The 25,647-nt window shown below is 33.2% G+C and overlaps 1 protein-coding gene across 2 annotated transcripts in view; it reads right to left on the bottom strand.

Moving 5' to 3' along the window:
- LOC110039107 (succinate dehydrogenase subunit 5, mitochondrial) overlaps positions 1-14,689 on the bottom strand; it is a 32,688-nt gene extending 17,999 nt beyond the window's left edge. The window contains exons 1-3 of one of the 2 annotated variants that reach the window (XM_020744065.1): positions 14,348-14,689; positions 12,397-12,704; positions 12,113-12,298 (exon numbers count right to left, since the gene is read on the bottom strand). In XM_020744065.1, the coding sequence (XP_020599724.1) occupies positions 12,113-12,298; positions 12,397-12,704; positions 14,348-14,552 (699 nt within the window). In that variant the 5' untranslated portion in view covers positions 14,553-14,689. Of the gene's footprint in view, positions 1-12,112; positions 12,299-12,396; positions 12,705-13,004; positions 13,336-14,347 lie in introns of those variants that run through there. The other variant, XM_020744064.1, reaches the window with a different exon arrangement.
- Between the last annotated feature and the right edge of the window lie 10,958 nt (positions 14,690-25,647).

Here is a 25,647-nt window from a genome sequence, read left to right as displayed (position 1 = left end):
ACTCGTCCCCAAGTGAGTTTTTATAGCAAAAGGGGGAGAGGAACGAGTCACCTGCACTCACCTGGGTGGTGAGCCGAACCGAGAGAAGCGACAAGAATCGCGCGGCGACAAATATCGCGGAGCAGGGAGCGTGGCGGGTGGAAGGCTGGAGCGCGGCAGGGAGCAGGTGGAAGCTTTATCAGAGCACGGAAGCACGCGGATGGGGGGACCTCGGCCGAAGCTTCGTGACGAAGAGGGAGGGCCGCTCGGCTAGGGCTGCGATCGGGATGAGCCGCGAACGAGAGGAAGGGGGCGGACGGGGTGGACCGAGCGACCAAGAGGAAGAAACGCGAATGAGTGGGGGTCTTGCGTGCGTTCGATTTAGGGATTTAGGGCCTTAGGATGTAAAAGGAAGATTCAGTTTATATAAATTAATATATATATATATTAAATCACATGCGATTTATTCACGCGCGGTGTCGTAACAAAATGGGTGTCCTCCCTAGGCAAAATCGACATTCCGGACGCGCTGGTGCAGTCTTCTGTCATCTGGGATCGCTCGGACGACGTCATCGACAATCGGGCTAGAAACACGTCAAAATTTAAACTTCACAAAACTTCGACTCGTGGTCGATCGCCTCGACAAGTTTACTCGAGTCTTCGATAGGTAACGGTGCAAGCGATGTGAAATATGACGACCGGACGTGTCAACTCTCCTTCGACTCTCCGAATTGCAAAGTTTGTGCGCGCGGGAGTGCGAATTGTGCAAAAGGTCACCCTAAGGCTTAAAGGTCCTATAGGGACTCCTTTTGGGTTCTCTCATGTTGGTTTCATCCTTCTAAATGCTAGAAGTCGATACCACACACGCGGAACCACAAAGGAGTACAGAAGCGGGTTGAATTTATAGAACGAGACGGGTCCCATTTCTAAGGTTCTAAGATAGTCGAAGGGAGATTCCTAAGGCTAGATCCTAAACCCTAAAAGGAAGACTAGACCTCGCTAAAAATGAGGTCAACAAAGCCTCATATTTCAAGTTTGATCTTTTATTTCCTAATGACTAAAGTTGATGAGATTGGGTCTCATGATGAATATTTAAGAAACAAATTTAAATGAGTGCAAAGGTATAGCTTTAAACTAATGCTCTTAAGTCTAATTTAACATGTTTGTATCATTACGGACAGAAAATCAAGTTTATTTTGAATATCTCATAAAAAATATTCAATTTTTCATTTGCATGAGGTGTTTAAAATCTTTTATAAGGAAAGAACATGCTTTAAATATGTTCTCAAAACAATGCTTGTAAAGTATAACAATAAGTTCAACTTGCATGGACTTAATCCTTTATACAAGTGAATAAACACTCAAGCAAGCTTAAGTAATGCAATTATGTGAACCCAATCCTCTGCAAATAAGTAGACGGCGTTGATAAGGTTTAGAGCATTAAAATTCAATTAAATGTCCTGACGATGATCGTATTACTAAAAAAATATTCAATTGAAGGAATATTATCATCAAAATGAAAGTTCTAATAAAATTTATTTTGAACTTCAGCGCGGATAAGATAAAAAAAATCAAAAAAACTGCAAAAGAATTGCAGAGTATAGAAATATTATGACAAAATCTCCCTCCCTTGAGCTTAGAGTAACAATTCATCAAATATTTGTAATATTTTATCAAGGTTAAAAAATTTAAGATTTATCTCAACTCATAAAAAAAACTAATATTGTGTAAAAAAAATTGCTTTCAAAGTCCTCATGCTGATAAAAACAAGGTAAGTGTCACCTCATCAAGTGGTTTTGCCACCAAATGGCATCACAAAAAATTACATTTACAATGAAGGCCCTCTAACTAAAAGGTTTGCCATAAAACAACACCATTAAATTACAATAAAAAAATAGCAACCATAAATTTCTCAATGGCTTAAATCTGTTGATAAATGAACCATAAATGCACTTAATAAGACACAAAACCATATATTAACTATGATTTGCATAAAGCTGTCTCATTATACTAACATCAACCTCAAATTTACAAGGTCCCCTTGAACGATGCAATCTATTATGATTATTAATAAGGGTTGTTCGATTAAATTGGGTCAACTATCGTATCTAACTAAGTTGATTTATACATGATAACCCAAGATTATAAAACCATCAAATTTTGATCAGATTTTTTTATCATTCCCCCCACCAACTACTAAAAATTGAAGATGATAAATTTCCTCAGTCAAAAGCCAAAATAGCTGCTACTATAGTCTTAAGTATTTGCAAATAAAAATTAGCCTTAATAAAAATGTCTTGGTTATGATCAGAAAGAATAATTAATTACAAGGGTTATGATCAGAAAAGATAATTAATTATAAGAGCTGGTACTATAAAAAAATTGAGACCAGATCAAAAAGTCCTCGTAAAATGAAGGCAAAATATTTGATTAAAGTATTATCTAAAAATCTAACATACCTTCTACAAATTTAACCCAAAATCACAGTTTCTAAGAAAGCTGAGTGCAAATTTTCCAAGCCCATAAATTTTTGGCGACTTCATTAAAGAAAATTTCTCTCTATCCTTAACTAGTCATAACTATTATATATATTTTATATATCTATATATATATATATATATATATATATATATATATATATTGAGAAGTAAATGTTGTTATTCTCCTTCATTTTCAACTAATAACTTGTAAAACCATTTTGATGATAAGAAATTCTTAAATGATATTTATTATTGACTTGTAAATATTCCTTTATATTTTACAGTGCAAAATATGAATTCTTAAAAATAAATCCTCTAAGTTATGAATCATGGAGCATACTTGATAAAACACGCAACTCTCAATACATCAAGTTTGACTTAAAGCTATCACTTTAAACAAACATCTACCCTAGCTCTACAAGATTGCCTTAAGCAACACAACACATGGTTGTTGATAAGAATCATTCAATCATATTGAGTTGACTATCTCTGTTAACTAAGTTAACAAAAGTACACTACAAACTGAAATGATATAATCATGAAATCTTAATTGAGTTTATTATCATTTCTACCATCATCCACTTTAAGCTAAAGGGAATAAATTTTCTCAATTTGAAACAAAATTTTTGCTACTATAAGTTAATCATTTAGTGTCAAATAACTAGCATAATCATGAGTTATCTCGTCATTAAAATGGGTAATTAACCATAGGATTTTTTATTTATGGGAAACCTAAAGTCAGAGGCTCTTTGCTAAATGAGAACAAAAGTCCAGATTGTCTTATCTAAAATAATCTACATACTACAATTTTGATCAGAAATTACAAACTCTCTCAAAAATGCAAGGCACAAGTTTTTGAATCCCGCAGATATGAAGGAAAAATAAGTTGTCCTATGCCAGACTACCATGTCATCACCATCCCTTGTAACAATCATTCCTCTTTTAAAGGTATTTGGTTTCCAATCGTCACATTTAGTGCTTGTTGTCAACCACCCAACAGAGATCCCTTAGTATAGCATAGACCATGATAACTAAAAACTGTCACTCTAGCAACTACATCTCCGACTTTGCTTCTACACCTAATTGATAGAAGAAAAGGAAAGAATAATATTCTTCAACAACTGGCAATTATCTCTTTATATAATACTTAGAAGAGCACTTGGTAATAAACTAATGAATAAATAGATGATTTTAAGAATGCATTAAATACAACTAAACAAATTGATATATTTTGACTTTGTAATTAAAGTTGTAAAAAAATCATCTCCACATGTAAACACTTCATACTTTAAAAAAATGGGGGTAAAATAAATTTTTATACTTCTATGGCAAAAAATAGCTACCTTCATCAATATTCATGCTTGTTTGTTAGTATTCTTATATTTATCTTCTTTCAAGTAAGAATTATACTACGTGAGATATGCATATATACTATCAAAAAATAAACAATTAAAAATAGACTTGGCGGCATGTCAATGACAGTATAGAAAAAGCAGCCATCAAATGGGCAAATAAAATTAGTATCAAAAAAATATGAAGGAAGAAAAAAGGACCAGAATGTCGCACACTGATCATTGTGGGAAAGTTACACCACACACTCCAAATAATCAACGGCTCTTAGAATATTGGGTATTAAAACAGACTTTTATATACCCGGAAAATGTTCTAACCAGATTGCAAGGCTACTGAAAGAGACAAACTCTGAGAAAAATTTAGTATCAGAGAACCTATATAGAATGAAAAATTAGTGTCAAAATTAGGCTTGACATCAGAAAAAATAATTTGTTGTATTAATGGTTGTATATTGTATTATTTGATTGATGCAATAAAAACACAATGCAAGGTTTGTGGTGCTGAAATATTCAAATCACAGAGTCGAAAGAGCATGAAATAGAAATATATTTCACAAAAGTGTCTCTTCTACTTTTAGCTCATTCAATCTCTACAAAGACTTAATCTCTATGTATACTGCTCAACATATGAGATAACATCAAAAAAGATCAAGCGAAATTAATTCATTGAGTCATCTGGCAGATAGAAAAGCTTAGAAATATTTTGATCATACTTATTCAGACTTTGCGCCCAATTCCTGCAAAGTTACTTGATTTATGTGCAGGCAATTTTACAACATACAATCAGGCAGTCTCGCCCTACTCATGTTAGCTGGTGATAATTACGTCGTATAAGTTACCATGTGAGATGTGCATGACGTCTTTCATATTTCTCATATTGGTCATACCCATTCCACATAACCCGAAAAAAAAAATTAATGTGTATTTATAACTTTTAATAGATGAGCTTTGCATATTATATGAAACAGATGTGGTCACTAATAGCATTGCTATAAAATAAAATTTTCAAATGAAAATTATCTTCGTGGACAATAAATGATTTTCTTGCATATGGAATGATATCGGTATGGAGCACTATGGGAAAATTAATTTACTTGTATGGATCAATTGAGGCACTTACTTTAAAGCATGGCAAAAAAAATTCATGGGTTGACTGTCATCAAATGTTCTTAAAATCATCTTAATGTGAACAATAAGCGATTTTCTTGTCTATAGAATACTATTAGTATGGAGCACTGCGCAAATATTAATTTGTCCATGTTGTATGATCTATTGAAGGCATTTACTTCAAAATAAGGCAAAAAAAGTTATGGTTTGATTGTCAACGAACCTTCTTACTTACTGATCACCCAATCAAAATGAATAAAGATCGTTTCTTAAAAAATAAGTTTGAAAAATCGAAGCCTTCGTCAAGGATAACTGGGTCTCAGACTATGAGGGCATTAGTATCTCCTTACAAAGTGGAGGCTCGATTCCCCATGCCTAGTTACAGGAGAAGGATGATAAGATTTATTTCTTGCATTAAAATGATTTTTAAAATTACTTTTGTTCTAATGTTTTCATATTTTAACAAAAGTTGATGTTTGGACGAGAGCCCATCGTCATTGAGTTGTACACCCGCACACATAAGTATTAAGTGGACCACCAGTGAGTCAACGATTGATGTCGTCATGTTCACATAAGATGAGTAGTTTTTTTTTTATGAAATTTATTTACAATTTTATTTCGATGCTAATTAGCCTTTATAATCTTCTTTTAGTATTTATGTTTCAAGGAGTCCCGAGATCGAAAGTCAGCAGAAGTTGGTGACTTTAGTGGTCAATCTGACCAATCTGACATTGAGACCTAGAGGTAGGTTGTCGGGGGAGAAAGGGGAGGATTTATAGCCTCGACGCACATTGATTTGCCTATGAGACGCAGCACACCGGTTTCAGACAAAGGTCTTCACCGGTTGATGATGAACTCTCCAAGTGTGCGGCCGCACTCACTGAGAAGTTGTGGATCACCTTTGTTGTTGAGGTATGTCAGATGGAGTCCACGATGAAATCGATGGAGCAAGCCAAGGATGCCAGGGTCGAGAGGCTCAATGCTACTATTGAGCAACTACTTCATTGCGACAAACCACATTTGGTTGAGCAAGAGGAGAGGCAACACAATTAGCTTTTTTCCTGTGTGTTTAGAATTGCATTTGTATTTCTTTCATTTATTCTGCGAACAATATTATACCGAATGACTTGTTGGTATTTGTTATTACATTTGTTATGATTTTGTTCAATCTCATTCTCTATTTATTTTTTGTACACTGTTATGCTACTTCTTTCATTTTATGATTACAGGGCATGCTTAACATTATTGGTGAAATATTGCTGCTAAATCTAAATTCATATAAAATATATATTTGAAGAATGATATTTTCTCATTCAGTGATTACATGAATCAACAATATGATCAATTTAAGAATTGTAAATAAGATAAATATAGTGTGTGTCTGAATACCTGCAATTTTTCATAATGAAATTATGTGGTAAAATATTATTTGTGCCTGAACTATTCTTTTATCATTATTTATTTCATCATAAGTCTTATGAAAATTTTCAAAAAAAAATTAAACTACAATTCACCAAAAGTGCTATATAAGGCTTTAAACTAAACTGTGGATATCGAGGAAGATTACAATTATTCTCTTACTATGACTAAACTTCCTCTAATTATTATTTTGACGGAGATTAATAGCATCTTCACTAAAGGCTAACAAACACGACATTAGAAGCGTGTATGGCTGAATTTTCTCTATGATAACCAAATACATAAAGGATGAAGTGTCGGATGGTATTCCTTTCTATTCATTCTGTGAACAAATCAAGCATGAAATAGAAATGTTTTTTTTTTTTTTGTCACAATTATTAGAAAAGAGTGCCTGGTCGAACTTGATCTACTGGAAGAAATTAAAGTTCTTAAACATTCTTTTGATGATAAATTAAATGTTGAAAATGCTCTCTACTGATTATATTCTTCTACATCCAATCATGATGAATCTAAATCAGACTTGTATCAGAACATAAACAAGAGCAAAATTTGATTATGAACCCAAAACTAAGTATAGGATCATGTATAAAACAATACTTCTAATAGAAATTGAAACAATTACTGGATATGAATCTGAGCGAATCATGCCTACTGAAGTTAATAAATCAATTGAAATTTTTATGATTCAAGGGCTGCATAAGAAACAAACGAAATTATCTCTAGAAATCAAATTATGATCGACTTTATTTTTTATTCTTAGTTTTTTTTATGGACAAATCCATAAAAAATCTTATAAAGAAAATTAAATTGAATCTGCATTTTTAGAAAATTATTAATAATTTTTACAATAATGAAAATTTGTAAAACTCCAAGTGGCAAAATCTAAAAATGCATAATTAATGATAAATAATAATAAATTCATTTAGATTAATTTTCTTTAAAAAGCTTGTTCTTCCATATAAATATATCATCTTTGCACAATTTCCCACATTTAAATTATCTTCAAAACCAAGAAGATTCTAAGAAAATTTGTAAATATACAATTAAACTTCAAGCTTAGGAGTGGGCCTCCAAATTAGAATTGAGAGAGATATGCACAATGAATCAAGGAAACTACACAATATTCTCCCCCTAATTTTATCTACTTAATTTTTTGTGGTCGATCACCCTTACAGGAGATATCCAAGAAATTATTACTTTGCTTTAACCTATAGTTATCCATAATATAAATGGTTAAAATATTTAGAATTAAAGCTTTTATATTTGTGCTACAACAACAACAAGCCTTTGTCCCACTAAGTGGGGAGCTTTTATATTTGTGCAATTGATTGAATTTTGGATAGACATGGATTAGGTCTTATGATGTGACAATTACGCTTGAATAAAGATCTTTCTCCTTGGTCCATCACTTTCACTCACTCCATTATAAATTAAGGAAGCATAACCTAGTATGCATTTCCCATTTGGAATGTTGGATTAACTGAAGGACTCCTCATCGATTCCAAGAAGAGCTGAAGAGAAGCTGAGGAGAATGACAAAGTTGAGCATTAGAGGCTCCCCACCCAAGCAAGCATTCTAAAACCATCAAAACCCCTAAAGCCACATGAACAAGGCTGCCAACATCTTCCTCTCCCTCCTCTCATATAGCTTAAGACAATCTAATCATCTCCACAAAAATTCTATCCACTTTTCCTAGATAATTCTAACTATCTTCAAAAGCCTTTTGCACTCTGAGTCCAAATCAAGTTAGTATTATAGCACTAATTCCAACCTATAAGATTTTATAATCATTTATCAAAGACTAACAAAAAATCTATAATTTTTTATAGAATCAAAACCAATCGATCAAGAGAAGAAAGAACTAAGAAAAATTCAGAGAAACCGAAGTCTTTCTCCAATTTTACAAATCATACGTCCAAGCAGATAGCAAACCAAAGTAGCATTATGTTTGCTACACTTGAAAGGTTGTTTTCAAATTGGTATCAGCAACATAGCATCAAAAAAATGAAAATTGTCAAATAGGGGAAAAAAAAAAGAAATATAAGGAAGAGAACATAGAAGACTAAGACTATCATGCACTTCATTGATCTACCCGATAACATATCTACAAAAGAGCTATTGTTCATATAAGAGTCTAAAAAGACAAATACAATCCAAAAGGAACCATGGTTAAAGAAGTGGACCATAGGTTTAGTACCAATAGAGGTCAATCACAATTCACAAGGCCTAAAGGCCGAACATGATGTTAGCACATGTTTGTTGGACTCAAAGAAGCGAATAATCTTTATGAAGATGCTCCAAATGAAACGAAAAATGTGAAATCTCTTTGTGCTAGTCCTTTTATAATAGTACAATTCACTACTTGGGATGATACATAATTTTTAATGTCGTTCAGGATTGATCAATTTATGATCAAACAAAATATGAAAGCATTATCAAAAGATTGGCCATCATGCAGATAGGTTGTATCAAATAAATTATGCAAAAGGATTTTATCAACAAAAATAATGATCAGATGGGATGATTTCATCGAACGAACATGTAATCTGGCTTGGATTAAAAGTAATTCTTATTTTGACATAATTAAAATAAACATTAGCCAACTAATGAAATCATTTTTCAGTTCTCATCATTTTATGATTGATAGCAATTGCATGAACAAATGGAATAAAAGGAGAGCCATATTTCACAAGGCACGCAATAAAAATTTACATAGATATTCTAATAAGAGTATAAAGACAAATACAAAAAATTTAAAAAAAAATTAAATTGAAAAATAACAATTTTAACACTAAAATCTAGAAGTGGGCAGCTAAATTAGGATATGATGAAGATTTATGTTAAGAAGATTAAGGAAGCTACCCAATATTCTCTCCTTATTTTTCTCCATATATTTCTACATGATCAACAACCATTTAAAAGGAGATCCAAGGAAAAAGTGCCTTAAGTTAAGCTATAACTATCCAAAATCTAAATGGACAAAATATTTAAGGGTAAAGGTTCCTCAAATTTGTGCAAATAGTTGAATTTTGGTTAAACATGGATTTAGCTTCTATATTTTTATAAATAAGAGGTCTGATGATGTAACAATTAAACTTGAAGCAAATGAATGGTTTTTATCCTCAATCTCTCTCTCCCCCTTTCTCCAATACTCAGCTAAGGAGATCTACCAGAAACTTTCGCTCTATGCCACATTGATACAGTAAATGATGAGATTATGTTGACTATTAATGGGGGATACCAAAAGTATCTTTTGTGCCAGCGTGAAAATCTTGATTTTGATGCTTCATAGATTAATCTACATGAAGCACATCAATAATGCCAAGATTTACTTAATGAATATCACTTACTCAATTTTTCAAAGCTATTATGTTTCAAACAATGTAGATTTAATTTAAAATATGAATTTTATACTCATAAAAAACAAAATATATATGAATTAGGATGAGAAAATTGAAATTCTAAAAATTGATTTTACGTTAGTAATTTCTTATTTTCTAGAATAAAGTTTTTTTCTTTATTATGTCTAAGATGTCATAAGAGTTTACGTTCTAATTTTAATTTTATAAACTACTCAAGCCAATTCAATGGCATTGTTTATCCATCTATTCTTCATTGTTGTACTAGTTTGATTGGGAGTCCACTTGATTCTTCTATTGTTTTAGCCCTTCAATTGGGTTGTGAATTAAGTTCTAAGCTTTGGCTTGCACTTCAACGCATATTTTTCTTATTTTCAAATCAAAAATTGAGATTCCTTGCTTGACTTGCACAAATTCCACTATTGTTATCTAGTCCTTGACTCATGTTGATCCTTACAGGCTTCTCAACCGGAATGGCTGCCTATGACTTATTTTCATTATTAGCTAATCGAGATTTTTGTACCTACTCCTTATGAGATTCACAATTTTTATTGGTTAATAACTTAAATTTGGGATCTTGAGGCATATGAAGGACAATCCTAACAATATTCACTTTGAGTTAGCTTGTTTTTCTCCTACCTTAAGAGTTAGATTGGATGTGATTCTTTATAGCCTGGTATAGTTAGAGACCTTTTTTTTTTAATTGATGTGAGGTATAGATTGATATTTTGATTACTTCTTTCCTTTTTCACCTTTCATATTCTATAATTTTAGTAAATGATCTGCCCAAGAAAATATTTTTGTCAAAACTCAACAAATAAATTTTTTGAAAGAGGTGTGAATTCCATCAATATGTGAATTTCCATAATCCTGAAATCCTACAGGAGATCTTTATCAGGAAATTATGGAATTATCATTTGCGAGAATTATATATGTTTCTATTTTCATCTAAAAAGATGACTTTGTTTAAATTAATGGTTTGTATATTGAAATTTAAGTTTTGTACAAGATGTCATGCATTAGAACATATAACTGCATTTGAAAATCTTAAATCCTTGAAAAATAATACAAACATTCTCTATTAATAATAAACCATTTCTCTATAAACTCCTCGAGATCCAGTCCTCTTCTCTCTCCTTTAAAAAAACTCCATAATATTTACATAATTTTCATGTATTCTCCCAAAATAAAACTCATCTTATCTAATAAGCCTCCTTGAATTTCTCTAATAAAGTAGCAACAAACCTTCAAGTTTAAATCTATCTCAATCCTATTCATATTAAATCCCATTCAATCCATGACCCTACAGAACTTAATAACGATTTATGCTCTCCTGTGCATGCATCTTACGCTATTATTGTGTATGAACAATCAAATTATAGTTGACAAAAACAGTGCCATCATCATAAGCTTGGGCAGCGATCAATTAAACGTCAAAACATAAAAAAGCAACAAAAAAAGGGTTTGGATCATATAAAAAACTTGAAAATAATATTAAACAAAATAATCCAAGAAAATAAAAAAAAACCAACTTGAATCCACAAAACATTTGCGATCACAATAAATTTCCGACATGACAACTCACTATCTTTTGGGAGTATTTATCTTCTCCTACTCAAAGATTTTAAATCATCTTCTCAAAATCAACATTAAAAAAGTTAAAAGTTCAATGTAGATGAACTTGTTTGTGCTTTTACTTCAAATGCATTATCAGTATCAGTATCTGGAGAATAAAATTATATAACCAAGAGAATTAACAGGGATATGAATTATGAGCCTATATATTTCATATACAATTCAGTTAGTTTATCGCATTTAGATTTCATTATTTTCTAAGGGTTATTTAGACAATATCATTATTTTTGTTAACATTTTATTAACAATTTATTAGCATTTTGTTAATAGTTTGTACACAGTTTATTATTCTTCCATTTATAAATGTAATTATTCTAAGTGTTGTAGATAACTAATGATATGAAAGAAATTCTTATTTTAGATGTCTAGGCTCTTTTTCTTCTCCAATTTGAGATTTGATCCATGATGAAATGAGAGACTTGTTAGGATTTGGAGTCAAATTATCTCCTGGTATAAACACGAGAATTGCTTATATTGTTAATTTTTATAAGTTCATCTTTTCTGTCTTCTCCATTACATTTTTTACTTTATTTTCAAGGTCATCCTGCATCATATATAATCTCTTGTGATTGTGTATAAATGGTGGTTGAAATGCATGTAGCTTCAAATGTTTATAATGACATGGTATTTGAATTATATTGTTAACAGAAAAAAAAATGAAACTAATTGCAACAATAGAACTATAACACTGATAAAATCATAAGGTAATAACTTATCAGAAATAAGATCCTTAGCAATGAATGCTTGTGAAGCAAGAAAGAAACATCCACGATTGTTTCACCTTTCCCCATTCAGAGCCAATGCCACTGCATCTCATCTTCAAGTGTATCATCTTTGATCCAAGTTCAGTTTCAACCTTTTTCCGTAGATATGCTTCATCGGGACCAAATGAATCTAGATAAGTCATGTAACGTCTATATGCCGCTCTCAGAGCATCTTCTAAATAGTCTGGCAAACGTCCAACACTCTAAAAATAATAATAATAAAATAGCAATCAGAACAAATCAGCTTGCAACTTCTATCGATGCTAAATAAAAACAAGCATGATCAATAAAAAAGGCTGACCTCCCCAGTTAAACCGGCCAGGTCATCAAGTGTCATTCTAAGAGAAACTAAAGTACTACCAAATTCAACTGAAGCTACAGCTGCACGAAAGACGTTGGCCAAAACCTCCTTCCCAAAAGTATCATCAGTAGTCTTAGACAAAGACTTTTTTGTTTCGTTGACAACAGAATCTGGGATCTCATTCCAAGATACCGCCATTAAATCCTTGAATGCGGCTTCTATGTCCGGATCGGTTATGACAGGCAACTTAGTTATGGCTGGTGCACTGTACCCCCGTCCAAAGCTTCCTACAAATGGAAGATGGAAACCTGCCAAGTGCCAATGAGCATGCATCACAATGGCAGCATCCACTTAAACGTAAGATCATATGAAATAACAATTGCATGACGTCAAAAATACCAGCAACTCAGGTGAACTTACAAAAACCGTATTTCAGATTCAGTGAAAGAAAATAAGATTTAAAAATAAATTAAAAAACCCCCAAATTACCACACAGGAAAAGCACGAGGAAAAAATTTTGGAAGCTCCAGACATAACAACAGGAAAATCCTAGGCAGCGGCATCCATCTCGTGGTGTGATGGTTAATTCAAAGACAATTATATCATACCTTGAAGGTGATGGCTACCCGTGACAGCGAGAAACAACACGGTGGAGTACTTGCCCTTGTACGGGATTCGGTTGTCGAAGGCCTTCGGCCTCGGGATGACATCCGAGAAGGAGGAAGAAGAAATCAAGCGGGACAAAAAGGAAACGGAAGGAGAAGAGCAGTGGTAGCGGAAGAGGGGTAGTCGACGCAGAGGTGCGATCGCCATCGTTGGAAAACTCGAGACGCATAAAACCACTCCTTTCCAGGCTGATATAAGAAGTTCGGAGATCTGACGTACTTACGTAGGGCGTAAAACGGCTCGTCGTTCCCCACAGCTCGTGTTGGATTCGTGCAGTGGCTCGTGGCGGCTAACGAGTCGAAACCAATAAAAATTTGTTGATATTATTATCTACACTTGTCTATTTACATATATAATATGTAAACTTTCATATTTACCTATAGCACTCAAGACTTATTAACAAATTAAAAATATTAAAATATCATTACTCGTCACTTCTTAAATTCAAGTACATATTATTTTTTAAATTTATGACATCAAAATATCATACATATAAAAAATAAATTTTAAATACTAGGTATATATATATACATAAGGGCTATGTACTATATATATATATATATATATATATCGCATGAGTAGATTTTAAATAATCTAAAATTATTTATATTTTTATGATAATTACATATGTATAATCTCATATTTCACATATATCACATATATCTCTAGGGCTGTCAATTTGGCTCGATGTTTGCGAACAGCTCGTGTTCAGCTCATTCGTTAAGCCTAAAGAGCCGAACACAAACAAATTTTTAAGCTCGAAATGTGAACGAGCCAAACACGAACAACTGTTTGTTCGCTTGTGTTCGGCTTGAATTGGCTCTAAAATAATTAAATATTATAAATTATAATTAACTAGATTTTCTTAAAACTAAAATTAGCATATTTTATAAAATTAAAACCTATTAACATATATAACAAACTATTTATAATAATATACTAATATTACTTATATAAATATTATATATTTATATAATAATATAATATAAAATGTATAACCCTAAATATATCTAAAAAACTCTAACCGGCTTCATTCGTCTATCGAAACTTCTCGCCTTCTCGGGTTCGGCTGCCTCTCTCGTTTATCCGTCTTCTTTGATCTCTCAAAACCCTTTCGGTCGCGACGGTTTAGGGTTTGTCGTCTGTGTTGTTCTGCTAATATATACTTCTATTCTCCTCGAATAGTTGGTGTTGGCTCGATTGCTTGGTTGCTCGATAGTCTTGCTTCGTTGCTCGATAGTCTTGCTTGAAGGTGATGGCTAATTCAAAGACAATTATATCATACCTTGAAGGTGATGGCTACCCGTGACAGCGAGAAACAACACGGTGGAGTACTTGCCCTTGTACGGGATTCGGTTGTCGAAGGCCTTCGGCCTCGGGATGACATCCGAGAAGGAGGAAGAAGAAATCAAGCGGGACAAAAAGGAAACGGAAGGAGAAGAGCAGTGGTAGCGGAAGAGGGGTAGTCGACGCAGAGGTGCGATCGCCATCGTTGGAAAACTCGAGACGCATAAAACCACTTCTTTCCAGGCTGATATAAGAAGTTCGGAGATCTGACGTACTTACGTAGGGCGTAAAACGGCTCGTCGTTCCCCACAGCTCGTGTTGGATTCGTGCAGTGGCTCGTGGTCGGCTAACGAGTCGAAACCAATAAAAATTTGTTGATATTATTATCTACACTTGTCTATTTACATATATAATATGTAAACTTTCATATTTACCTATAGCACTCAAGACTTATTAACAAATTAAAAATATTAAAATATCATTACTCGTCACTTCTTAAATTCAAGTACATATTATTTTTTAAATTTATGACATCAAAATATCATACATATAAAAAATAAATTTTAAATACTAGGTATATATAAATACATAAGGACTATGTACTATATATATATATATATATATATCACATATATCACATATCTGTCAATTTGGCTCGATGTTTGCGAACAGCTCGTGTTCAGTTCATTCGTTAAGCCTAAAGAGCTGAACACAAACAAATTTTTAAGCTCGAAATGTGAACGAGCCAATGGTAACGAGCCAAACACGAACAACTGTTTGTTCGCTTGTGTTCGGCTTGAATTGGCTCTAAAATAATTAAATATTATAAATTATAATTAACTAGATTTTCTTAAAACTAAAATTAGCATATTTTATAAAATTAAAACCTATTAACATATCTAACAAATTATTTATAATAATATACTAATATTACTTATATAAATATTATATATTTATATAATAATATAATATAAAATGTATAACCCTAAATATATCTAAAAAACCCTAACCGGCTCCATTCGTCTATCGAAACTTCTCGCCTTCTCGGGTTCGGCTGCCTCTCTCGTTTATCCGTCTTCTTTGATCTCTCAAAACCCTTTCGGTCGCGACGGTTTAGGGTTTGTCGTCTGTGTTGTTCTGCTAATATATACTTCTATTCTCCTCGAATAGTTGGTGTTGGCTCGATTGCTTGGTTGCTCGATAGTCTTGCTTCGTTGCTTGATAGTCTTGCTTGGTTCATTGGTTAATTGTTTGGCTACCTATGTGTTATCTCTGAGTATCTTTTTTCTACTATTTCATATTTATCTTCAGGTTCGCCTCTTATCTTAAATTTTTTAAAATTTCTTTTAGATTTATCTAGATTTCTTGAGTGAAAACTAGTTTTGTAGGGTTTTGGCAGTAAAATCTTGCATGTTGCATTTATATCTAAATTTTTTTATGGATTAGATCTGATAAAAGAGTTTTGTTATGAAATTTAGTTCGGCTATTGTGCATTTGTGTGTCGATTCGTACAGGTTTAGGTGTATGTCCTGTGGTTTAGCTATTGCCTTTAAATCATAAATTTTTCTTTTCTTATGGATGACTTTGTGAAGACTGAATAACACAATCCTTCTTTCATTTAGTTTTTCAAAACAATAACATTTCTTTTTCTAAACTGTTTTTGAATTTCAGTTTCACGTTGGTGGTTTAGGGCATGCATGTTTGTGAAGTGCATGTAAATGGATATATTATTCTCATTTTGTCAAATCGTAATGCTTGGGTTTATGCATGCTAAAAAAGTAACATATTGCTCATAGGGCTCCACTTAAAGCTTTAAGTTGGCTTAACTTGTTTATGAACAAAAAAGAGTGCAAGCACATCAAGCTATAACTGAGAACTAGTCCTCAACTCATCTCTTCTTTACTTTCTCCTACTCAAGATATTGTTCTTAAAGGATGGTTACCTTGGACATCTCTCTATTTGCATGCTAGATATGATTCATATGTATATTAAAATGACATGTATATGACTGATGCGGATCATCAAATGCTATGTAATATAAATCATGTGGAGAAGAAGTTTTTCTTATCTAAAATGTTTTATAAGATTGTTTTATCAACTATTTCTCTCTCTCTCTCTCTCTCTCTCTCTCTCGCCCTCCCTCCCTCCCTCTCCTCTCTTTCTTATCTAAAATGTTATATAAGAAGTATTGAATAGTTTCTTTATTGTAGTATAACAGTATGCTGCAAAGACTAATAGCCAAATAATCAATCTCATAATAGTTATATCTATTAGCATCTCCATGGAGCCTATATATATACAAATGCAATTTGCCCTAAATAATAAAGATGCGGGTAAATGCTTGGGGGGTTATTTGGGGGAAATTTGCATATCATATAAGAGAGTGTTTAGGGCATGCATCTTTGTGAAGCTTGGTCTTTATATCTAAATGTGTAAACCCACTCTTTCTCAGAATGAAATGGTGTTATTGTAAATAGAAATATTGGGGGTTGGTTTTATAAATAAAAAAAAATTGGGTGATAAACCAATAATTGCCCCTTTCCTTTCTGCACTTTTGAAAAATTAGTCTAGTGACTTGCTGAATTGGCTACGTTTGTATTTGTATATATTTTCTGGCCAGGCCAATTGAAGAAAATGGTTAATGAAGAATTTGTAGTTATATCATAAAAAGTTATGACAGTTTTTATGCCTTATACATGTTATATTTCACTTGTTTTCTAGATGGAGGGAGAGTTTTCAAAGCTACTATATGTTGTTTACTAGCTAAAGAATGAATCTTCTCTTATTTTTCTATATTTACACATATCCATTATAAACCAGTAATGTTTGCATGTATGTATGCATATATGAATTAATACTAATTCCGTAGTTTTGATTTCAGTTCGTGTGCAAATGCAAATATGTCTGAATTAAATCTTTCACAATCGAAATCATCCAACAATCAGTTGCTACCAGAAGCTCATAATAGCAACGAAATTGTCATTCTTAATTTACAAAGTACAGAGCCAGAAGTAGTACCTCAAGTTGTCATTGATAATAGCAGTGAAAAAGTTTTTAATAAGAAGGGTAGGAAAAGGAAGTCAACTGTGTTGGAGTATTTTATAGAGGCAATATTTCCGATTAAAGGGGTCCAAACAACTTTTTGGCAGTGCATTTGTTGTCAAACAAAATTTCAAAAATCTAAAACATAAACTACTTCTCAACTTTTACGTCATGTGAGGGAATGTGGACAAATCAAAGCTAAAAATAAGGAAGCCCTTAATAGTAAGGATGTTTATTTGGCTTATTTGCCACTAACTCATATTCTTGCAGAGGAGATACTTATGATGAATGCAGTATGCAGACTTGAAAGCCTGGATATTGCAATAGATGTTGCTCATGCCATCACTTATCTTCATATTTATACAGGTATGTTGAATGTGTTGGATTCTTCTGGTTTTGTCGTATTGCAACTGACATAATAAATTGATATTTACACTTATAACACCTTGGTGTTGTAAACTTATACATGAAAGATGTATTTTATGTTTAAAAAGATAGTGATGGTGGTATTTTTGATACGATGTTAAAGATTTGAGTGGTATGTATGTAAGAATTATGTGATATGTATGTAAATGCCCCTAATATAAATGGTATTTAGGTGGTATTAATGCAAAGAGTATATTTTGGATGTTAGATATGTAAGTACATAGTAATTGGGAGGTATGCATGTAAATGCCCCAGATTATGCACCTTGTCATTTAACACCCCCTTGATAGTAGTATACTTTTGGTTTTTTTTTTTGTTTTATTGATAGGTTTGCAAAATCCTTCAATTTGTGGAATCTTATCAGAAGGAACATATGCTTAGCCCTCTGCTAGTTATACTCTGTGGGCCAGTAGAACAGTTTCACTTTGCAATCTTATCAGAAGGTATGCATGTAAATGCCCCAGATTATGCACCTTGTAAATGCCCCTAAATTATGTGATTTGAGTGGTATGTATGTTAAATACATAAGAATTTTGTGATATTTATGTAAATGCCCTTAATATAAATGGTTAAGTTTATGAACTTATCATAGTTATGAGAATGGGGGAAATTAGCATTTTTTTTATATCTCTGCCCTGTTTTGTTAAGATGCATTCATTAACTGAAAAAGCTACACTTTTAGTGAAGCATTGAGTGCATCCAATTATTTAGATTGAGAAGCACAAGCTGATAATTTTAAATTTTCTCTTGTATATTTGTTTACCGTTAATTCCATGTATTTTATTATTTTTTTTTTATTTGACTGTTTTATCCATGCATATATAATTTGGAAATTCTAGATTCATTGTTGGTCAAGCACAAATATGGGAGGTATTATGGTTACTAGTTCTCTGAAATCAAATTTGAAAACCAATTAGGAGGCAGAGAGGAATCCATGAATTGATTTTATGAATTTTACTTTAGACGAAGGAGGCAGCAAGTAAACCTATTAAATTATGGAATTCATCAATGTCATCGCATATGATCTTATCATATAGTAATCCACTGCCATAACCGCTAGTTTAGTATAGGAAAGCTTGGTTGGACCCATGGCTTGCTTGTTACTAAGTTCTTTTGGAAGAAGAATAATATTAATTATTTTATTTCCTTATATTTGTATTATATTTTTTTTCTTTTCCTGCATTATTGGTCCTTATGTCCTTATAAATAATGCAATTAACATGCCCAGGTTTCTTGACCTTAGCTGGGCTCCTCCTCAGAGGAGGAGAACATAATTTGCAGCCTCTTCGTCAGAATTGGAAGCAGGTCTGCTTATGCATATATATGCATAGTTAAAAGCCAACCTCAAAATTAAGTTTCGACAGCAGAATTCACTTAAGAATCTGATTTTTATTTTTTTTTTAATCCCATAACCAAAATAAATAGTATTTCAGTTAAAAAATCAGGCTTTTATTGAAACATGTGGTCTTTGATTGCCGCCCAGTTGGCGGGAAGAACAGACAACGATATAAAGAACTACCGCAATTCTTGCTCCAATGGTCTGAGCTCGTGGTTTACAGAAATTAGTTTTAGTAGTTTGAGTTGCATGTAAAACATAAGAAGAATTAAATGTTCAATACAATTATTTTTAGATTTTGATTTTTATTTTGAGATTTTATTTGTATTTTTTGTACTCTTGTTTAGTTTGTACATTTTAAAATTTGTAATAAATTGATTCTTATTTTGTAAATTTTTGTCAAATAATATTAATATTCTTGTATAAAATTTTGTAATCAATTTTGTAAAGTTTTTTGAGTTCATCATTTTTTTAAGTTAATAAATCTTTGAATTTTTTTATGAAATTTGTTCTTGAAAAATTTTTAAACAAAATTATTATTTTTTAAAAAAATTAATATTTATTAAAATAATTTTATATTCTAACAAGTTAATTTTGAGCCGAACACAAGCCCGACACGAACATAAAAATGTTATTCGAGCAGAACATGAACACACTGTTCATGAGTCATTTCGAACACGAGCTGATTTCGAACACGAGCTAGATTCAAACGAGCCGAACATGAGCCGAGAGCTCGGCTCGTTTACAGCCCTATATATCTCCAACAAATTTGTTGAATGAAGAAACATTTAAAATGAATTTTCAAATGAAATCTCAAACCACAAAGATAATTTTAATGTTAGACTCAAAACACTTGACAATAAGATCATATGATTTATCGCATTAAGCAATTATATTATCAAATCGAAGCACCTTTTTTTTATTTCTTCATGTTTTTAGGGAATTTATGAATTGTATTCATATGTTTTCATATACATTTAGAAGGTTTAAAATATTTATTTCCATATTAGTGAGAGGTTGCTTTGATAGAAGAGGATCTCAACAATTAATATTTCCTCATTTATGCTCATTTGGATTGAAATCGTGGTTGTTAAGTTATTGAGTTTTTTCCTAATCAGAATTATATCTACACTAGGGTGACCTGATTTTATTTGTCAATATAGGATATATGACTCATCATTTTTGCTAGATTCAAAGCCAACGTATATCTCATGATATGAACTAAAGATCTGAAGGTGAAGGAATTCTAATATCATAATTGCAAATTACCCAATTCTCCCTTCTACTCCTTTTGCCTCCTCTTTAAAGAGTTGGCTAATTTTTATAGATTTTTGAAGTTGATTTTGCTTTTTTGGGTGGAGGAAAACCCTCCAATTTTGTGGAGAGCTGGTGTAACCCAATTTATGTGTTGAGAAGAATTGTATATCGTAATTCATATGCTACTTATACCAACATGAAAATATTTCATGCACCAATAAAGAATGAACTACAAAATCTAGTACCCGTGTAACTATGGGCATCCCAAGGGAGCAGTAAAAGGATCTTTCAAACTTGATGATATGAAATTTTTCTTCAATTATAAGTTATACAAACTTGAATGGAAGGTTCTTTAGCATTAAGGCTAAAGAATTCTTCATCCCTTCTTGTTATGGTACGACTCATATACCATATAGGGACAGACGCTGGAACAAAGCGGAGCGGAAGAATCTGTCAAAATCGGAAAGTTACGTTATGTGGGTTGGGGCTATACGGTACATGGGTAATTTGGGAATTACATATTGTACTGTAGGATTTACTCTAGGATTATAAATAAACCTGTTTGTAATCTTGGGTCTTTGAGAGAGCTGAATATTGTATTATGTATTCTTTTCTGAATATTGAAAAGGAAGTCGCCGCCCTGCTCCCGAGGATGTAGGCATCTTTGTCGAACCTCGTCTTCTGGTCTTCTGGATTTGTGTCGTTCTTGTTTTTCTTTGCCCTAATTTCTCAACAAGTGGTATCAGAGCGAAGTTCAAGGACAGGGAAGAAAAATTTTGGCGGTGCAGGAATAAAGAAGATTTTGGCATAGGAGTTTGGCGGTTAGGGCGTCAGATTCGACGCAGGAAGTTGCTTCAGTGAATTCGACCGAAGCAAGGTTCGCAGCAGTTCTGAATCGCCGAAGAGGAGTTCAACGGGACAAGGATTTCGGCGCAGGCTTCATTTTTGGAATCGTGAGCAAAGCAGGTTCGCGTGTTACTGCGAACAGATGCCAAGGTTTCGACACAGTTCGCAGAAGTGTCGCAAAGTTCTTCTGATTTCTCTACCGTTCGCGATAGACAAAGGTTGCGAGCAATTCGACGACGGCTTCGAGGAATTGGGAGACGTTGCGGTTTGGACGGCTCGGCGCTGGAAGGACGGGGTTTCGGTACAGCAGTAGAAGAAGAAGAGTTCGCGGTACAGCAGGAGAGTTCGCTAGTTCGAGGCTTCGGTACAGCGGGAGAATTCAATTATTGCAAGAAGTCGCGATTGGCGGCGGCAAGGTTATTGTGGAAGGCTGTTGGGCAGAAGGGAGGAAAGGAATATTTCCTTCCGTGCATGGATTTGAAAAGGAAGGAAGTTTTGCAAAGGAAGGTTCGGCGCATTCGTGAAAGGAAGATTCTCTTGGAGAAATTGGAAGGAATCTTCCCATTTATTTCCTTTGCTGGTTCGATCTGTTTCCTTTGGAGGCTGCAGAGAAGAAAAATGAAGGAAATCAATAAATTCTTTTCCCACTGAAGAAACGAAAGTTTTTGAATTTTACTTAATTAAAGAAGAGTTGTTTTTTAATTAAGTTGATTTAAAGAAAATTAATGAAACTTAATTAAAATTTTCTTTGTTGGATCTGCGGAGATGAGATTTCTTTTGCTGGAGGCTGAAGAAAGGAAATGATTTGATATTCAGTTAATTAAATGAAATATTTAATTAAGAAAATATTTCAATTCTTTTTGAAAAGATTTTATTGTATCTCTGGGAAATTTAATTAAGAGAAACTTAATTAAGGGATTATTTAAAAGGATTTGTGGCAAAATCAAAGTACAATTTCTGGCTCAACAAGGAATCTTGCGGAGAAGAAAATTTGGAAGTATTTTCTGAATTTTCTTGGCTGGAGAAAGAAAATATTGGCTACGGCGCAGAAAAATATAAAATTTTGCGAATTATTCGAAAGGCAGACGGGCTCGCGAGAACGAACAGATGCAAGCGGTTCGGATAAAGGGTTACGGCAGTTCGGCGAGTTATGCTTCGGGGAGTTTGCGGTAGAGGCGGCATTGCGATTTTGAGGCGCGACAATTCATGAACCTTCGCGGCAGTTCGCCGCGGGTGGAGTTTGCGACAGGTGGAGTTTGATAGGGTGTTGGCGAGCGAGTAGACGCGATTATTCGCGAATAGTGGTTTCGCGGAGGTATTTCGCGAAGGGTTTCGCTCACGAGACAACAATTTAGCCGAGGTGTTGACGTAAACAAGAAAAGTGCTTCAACCCACATTTGTGCATAAGAAACTCCATGATATTTTTCTCCTAAGGGGCTGGATATTCGCAAGGTGGAGATTTTCTCCTTAGGGGCAGGATGTTCGCAAGGTGGAGATATTTCTCCTAAGGGGTTGGATATTTGCAAGGTGGAGATTTTCTCCTAAAAGACAGGATATTCGCAAGGTGGAGATTTTTCTCCTAAGGGATTGAATATTCGCAAGGTGGAGATTTTCTCCTAAAGGGTTGGATATTCGCCAAGGTGGATAATTGTTAGGTATGACTCATAATACCAGAATTTGGAGTCTCTTGAAATGAAGAGATGTCTCTTGGAATTAAAGCGGCGTGTCTCTTGGAATTTAGTGGGTTAAGATCAGCGAGGGCGCAGCAAAAGCATGATGGCCCAACCCACATTGGTGCAGGTGTAACTCCCAGGTATCTTTTCTCCTAAGGGGCTGGATATTTGTCAAGGTGGAGATTTGTTATCGTGTGACTCATATACCATATAGGGACAGACGCTGGAACGAAGCGGAGCGGAAGAATCTGTCCAAATCGGGAAGTTGCGTTATGTGGGTTGGGGCTATACGGTACATGGGTAATTTGAGAATTACATATTGTACTGTAGGGTTTACTCTAGGATTATAAATAAATCTGTTTGTAATCCTAGGTCTTTGAGAGAGCTGAATATTATATTATATATTCTTTTATGAATATTGAAAAGGAAGTCGCCGCTCTGCTCCCGAGGATGTAGGCATCTTTGTCGAACCATGTTAAATCTCTGTGTGTTCTTCTGGATTTGTGTCGTTCTTGTTCTTCTTCACCCTAATTTCTCAACACTTCTCATTCTCTATATTCTTTCATTAAAATGGTTTAACATCAACTTGTTTAAGCTAAACTTATATACACTTTGTGAGGAATCACTTCTATGCCTTGATGTTGATTGAACCACAAGCATCGATTAACAACCAGCTAAATTTTGCCCCATTTATAAATTCATTTGACTTAGAGTGGTCGATATACTTGGCCATGCCCAAAAGTAGGTTTTTATTTGTGAAGTGACTTAGGTTAAAGGGCTTCTCAAGAAGAATGCCTCCTTTGTCTCTTTCTTGGTAAATTAAATTTATAATATTTTAGAGTTGAAGGGAGCTTTGACCGTAATGGCTATTCATTTGGATGACATTATCACATGCGAAAAATATTAGGAAGAGGTCCACAAATGAAAGATGGTGTTGCCAATTTAAGATGATTTGTTTTGTTCACTACTATTTAGCTTTGTTAATTTAAATTTTAAGAAACTTATAAAGGGAGATCTTCTCTTGTAATAGTTACATGATTTTATTTTTGCGTGTCTTTCACCATTAGTAAAGTGAAAGGTTTCCCAATGCAAAGTTGAATTTCATCAAATTCCTCGAACTCTAAGCTTTTAGATGACTCTTAGATATTAGCAGTGTTCACTCTTATATTCACCAATTAATTGCATAAGATTTACTTTATTAACCAGATATTAGTCATCAAGATTAGTTTATTAAATTTAAATAAGGCTTTAATATCTGGAAACTCTATCAGTACAAAAAATTAATATTGGCCATAATAATGAAAAAATTTACCTTTAAGACTTTTGCTTGAGGGTACTTTGCCATACATTAAAATTTGATTTTTTTCTCTTTGCATCATATATGTGTATGAATGTGCGCATATAAGTGAGAAAGAAAGGAAGATTAAGAAATTTTTCCATTATCTCCTTCAAGATTCGAACTTTTAGATTTTAAAGCATTGGAGGGAATCCATTGATACATTTGCTATACCCTTCTTTAGGTTCTAAAGGAAACGACTAATGGGTTTGTTGTCTCAATAAAGGTACATGTTTTCAATAAAGGTAAATGTTTTTAGGCATAACAATTTTTAATGGTATAGTCAAATAAGTAAGAGTATAGGCAATAGTTCGACTCATTCAACCTACTTGCATATTTTAAACTTATTTTATCATAATTATTATATTTTTTGAAGCTACAATCCCTCCTTGAGAAAGCTTTTGAATATCATTTACAATGGGTACTACTACCCATTAAACTTCTTTTACAACAAAGGCTTATTATTGCCTCAAATTTTTTAATTTGATTTAAAAATATTTTTTTTCCTTCAGAACTTTTTCCAGCTCAAGTGGGATGTATGGTGAGCACTGGTGTCTTCAGGTCCGAAATGGATAGCAAGGATTTAATAATTCTGGATTGGGTATTTAAGAGCAAGTCTTATCAATCAATTTGTATATGAAAATAAAAAGGTTTTTAAGCCACTTGATCAAAATTGAACACTCCTAGTTAAGTCATTATGTAAATGCATCAACTAGATTAGGTGCAACACATTGCTTATGATAAATACAATGTGATCAAATTCGTTTGAACGATCACATGGTTAGATTTAAGCTAAATCAATGGCTTGCTTCCTTGTCTTTCATGTAATAGGCAAAAAACTATGTGATTACATCAAAATCTCTTGTAATTAAACAACATCCAACTCAATCTTCTTCATTTGATAATGCCTGCATATGGTAAGGCTTTCAAATGCATTCAAAACTTAATTTTTTTAAATTTATGACCTCAAGTTATCATATTAAAGTTTGAATCAATTTTTTGTTCATTTATTTAAGGATGACGCCTAACGCTGTCAAGGGAAAAATGGAAACAGAGCCTAAGTTGGTGTCAGGATAAGATTTAAGGTGGCTACGATGGTTGATGAGGAGGCTGACTTTGGCTGCTTCAAAATGATGGGGTTGTTACAATTTATCCATTCTAGAAACTTCCACTTACAGGTGCCACTAAGCCACAAAGGGAGAAATGCCAATAAGCTATATAAAAAGTCAAGTTTATCAAAATTATTTCAAATATGTCTTCTTTGAGTTGAATTATATGCAAGTTCATGAAAATTCAATTAATTATCAAGTAGGTTTCAAATTTAAAACATAATTACCAACTGTAAGAAATATATTTCACATTTACATCCATCCAAAAAAAAA

This window comes from Phalaenopsis equestris, unplaced genomic scaffold, assembly GCF_001263595.1.
Source record: "Phalaenopsis equestris unplaced genomic scaffold, ASM126359v1 Scaffold235275, whole genome shotgun sequence".
Lineage (NCBI taxonomy): Eukaryota > Viridiplantae > Streptophyta > Magnoliopsida > Asparagales > Orchidaceae > Phalaenopsis > Phalaenopsis equestris.
Note: the sequence above shows the minus strand (reverse complement) of the source record. Positions and strands in the feature narration are given on the sequence as shown.